At 71.2% G+C, this 2,905-nt stretch overlaps 1 protein-coding gene and 1 long non-coding RNA gene across 2 annotated transcripts in view; both read left to right on the top strand.

Moving 5' to 3' along the window:
* The window catches only part of LOC112965393 (integrin alpha-5-like), a gene marked incomplete at its 5' end in the record, with an annotated part of 12,739 nt that extends 12,532 nt beyond the window's left edge, over nt 1–207 (top strand). Inside the window, one exon of the mRNA XM_026064339.1 lies at nt 196–207. Coding sequence (XP_025920124.1) covers nt 196–207 — 12 coding nt within the window. The remainder of the gene's footprint in view (nt 1–195) is intronic.
* Nucleotides 208–541: 334 nt separating this feature from the next.
* Nucleotides 542–2,788, top strand: LOC112965394. Its single transcript, XR_003253281.1, has 4 exons — nt 542–629; nt 732–834; nt 1,783–1,935; nt 2,711–2,788. It is a non-coding gene; the product is annotated as an uncharacterized LOC112965394 (long non-coding RNA).
* Nucleotides 2,789–2,905: the final 117 nt, after the last annotated feature.

Genomic DNA, 2,905 nt, shown 5'->3' with positions numbered 1-2,905 from the left:
TCTCAGTGGGGGTCCCTGGTGGGGTCCCATGGGTGCAGGTCCCATGGTGGTGGGTCTCAGTGGGATTTCCTTTTGGGGTCCCATGGGTGGGGGGCTCCCATGAGTGGATGTCCCATGGGTGGATGTCCCATGGGTGGGGGGGTTCCATGGGTGGAGATCCCAGTGAGGGTTCCTGGTGGGGTCCCATGGGTGCAGGTCCCATGGTGATGGGTCTCAGTGGAGGTTCCTGGTGGGGTCCCATGGGTGGCGGGTCTCAGTGGGGTTTCCTGGTGGGGTCTCCTGGTGGAGTCCCATGTGTGCGTGTCCCATGGTGGCGGGTCTCAGTGGGTGGTTGCTGGTGGGGTCCCGTGGGTGCAGGTCCCATGGTGGCGGGTCTCATTGGAGGTTCCTGGTGGAGTCCCATGGTGGCGGATCTCAGCGGGGGTTTCCTTTTGGGGTCCCACGGGTGGGGGGGGTCCCACGGGTGGGGGAGGTCCCCTTGGGTGGGGGTCCCGCGGGGGCACAGGCGGGCCGTGACCCCCACCCCCCACCCCACGGCGCCTCGGCAGCAAGAACGCCAACAACTCGCGGAGCCCRCTGGTGACCTTCCCGCTGGAGGTGCGGGCGGCCACCCGCCTCTCCTCCTACGGGTGAGTGGCCCCCGCGTGCGCCGAGCGCGCCGGGCCTCAGCGGGGTGGGGATGGAGGGGGGGGGACACGCGTGGGGTGCCGCTGACCTCCCCCCACCCGCAGCGTCTCCCGGCCCGAAGCCGTGACCCTCCCCGGCGGGGGGACACCGTGGCGGGCGCCCCAGCAGGAGCAGGACGTGGGGCCCGAGGTGGAGCACGTCTATGAGGTGGGGCCGGGGTCCCCCCGTGGGTGTCCGTGTCCCCAACCCCCCCCGTAGGTGTCCGTGTCACCTCCTCGTGGGTGCCCGTGTCCCCCACATTGGGTGCTCATGTCCCCGCTGTGGGTGCCCACGTCTCCAACCCCATGGGTGCCCGTGTCCCCAACCCCATGGGTGACTGTGTCCCCCCTATGGGTGCCCATGCCCCCCACATTGGGTGCTCATGTCCCCACTGTGGGTGCCCGTGTCCCCAACCCCATGGGTGGCTGTGTCCCTAACCCAATGCTTGCCTGTGTCCCCCCCATGGGTGTCCCTGTCACCGTTCCCATGGGTGCCCGTGTCCCCAACCCCATGGATGGCTCTGTCCCCAACCCAATGGGTGTCTGCGTCCCCACTGTGGGTGTCCCTGTCACCCCTCCCATGGGTGCCCATGTCCCACCCCTTGGGGGTGCGTGTCCCCATGTCCCACCCCATGGGTGTCCATGTCCCCCCATGGGTGCCCATGTCCCACCCCATGGGTGTCTGTGTCCCCATGTCCCCTCCATGGGTGCTAGTGTCCCACCCCATGGGTGTCCGTGTCCCCATGTCCCCTCCATGGGTGCTAGTGTCCCACCCCATGGGTGTCCGTGTCCCCATGTCCCTCCATGGATGCCCATGTCCCACCCCGTGGGTGTCCATGTCCCCATGTCCCCCCATGGGTGCCCATGTCCCAACTCCTGGGGGTCCATGTCCCCCCCCATGGTTGTCCATGTCCCCATGTCCCCCCATGTGTGCCCATGTCTCACCCATTGGGGGTCCATGTCCTCTCCATGGGTACCCATGTCCCCATGTCCCTCCATGGGTGCCCATGTCCCACCCCGTGGGGGTCCGTGTCCCCGCGGGGGTCCGTGCCCCCATGTCCCCACGCCGTGGGGCCCGCGCACGTCCCCACATGTCCCCCGGCTGGGCGCCCCGCAGGTGGTGAACGAGGGCCCCAGCGCCATCAGCCAYGGCACCCTGGAGCTGCGCTGTCCCCTGAGCCACCGCGGCAAGCCCCTGCTGCTCGTCACCGGCCACTCGGGGCCCCGCAACTGCTCCGCCAGCCCCCCCATCGGCACCCTGCCCCCCCGGGTGGGTGCCCCGCGCGCGGCGCCGGGGGGCCCTGGGGACACGGGCAGCTGGGTGGCACCAGGGAGTGGAGCGATGGGTGGCACCGGGGGGTGCTGGGGACACTGGGTGGCATTGGGGTCACTGGGTGGCCCTGGGAGGTGGGTGGCCCTGGGGACACTTGGTGGCCCTGGGAGGTGCGGGTGGCACTGGGAGGTGCTGGGGACACCGGGTGGGACCCGGGACACCGGGACACACTGGGAGGTGCAGGTGGCCCTGGGAGGTGCTGGGGACACCGGGTGGCCCTGGGAGGTGTGTGGCCCTGGGGACACTTGGTGGCTCTGGGAGGTGCAGGTGGCCCTGGGAGGTGCTGGGGACACTGGGTGGCATTGGGAGGTGGGTGGCACTGGGAGGTGCTGGGGACACCGGGTGGCCCCGGGAGGTGTGTGGCCCTGGAGACAGTTGGTGGCCCTGGGAGGTGCAGGTGGCCCTGAGAGGTGCTGGGGACACTGGGTGGCCCTGGGCAGTGCAGGTGGCACTGGGAGGTGCTGGGGACACTGGGTGGCCCTGGGAGGTGTGTGGCCCTGGGGACACTGGGTGGCATTGGGAGGTGCAGGTGGCCCTAGGAGACGGGGATGGCCAGGAGGACACTGGGTGGCCCCGAGGGGACACGCTGGGTGGCAGGTCCCACTGGGGGCCGAGGGGACCCTGGGAGCCGGGTGGCCGGGGCGGCGGTGGCAGGGGGCGGCAGGGGGGACGGTGGCCTGGTCCCCGCGGTGGTGACCCCGGGCGCCGGCAGCTGGAGCAGAGCGCGGAGCGGCACCACGTGCAGCGGCGGGAGGCGGCGCGGGGCAGCGGCCCCCCCGGTGGCCCCCACGTCCTGGTCAGTGCCCGGGGACGGGGACGGGTGCACGGGTGCTGGGTGGCCCTGCGCCCCGGGTGACGCGGCGCTGGGTGCTATGGGTGACGCGGTGGCACAGGCGATGGGGCTGCA

Source organism: Apteryx rowi, unplaced genomic scaffold, assembly GCF_003343035.1.
Source record: "Apteryx rowi isolate R43461 unplaced genomic scaffold, aptRow1 scaffold_2133, whole genome shotgun sequence".
NCBI classification, from domain to species: domain Eukaryota; kingdom Metazoa; phylum Chordata; class Aves; order Apterygiformes; family Apterygidae; genus Apteryx; species Apteryx rowi.
This window is presented reverse-complemented; position numbering and strand designations above follow the sequence as displayed.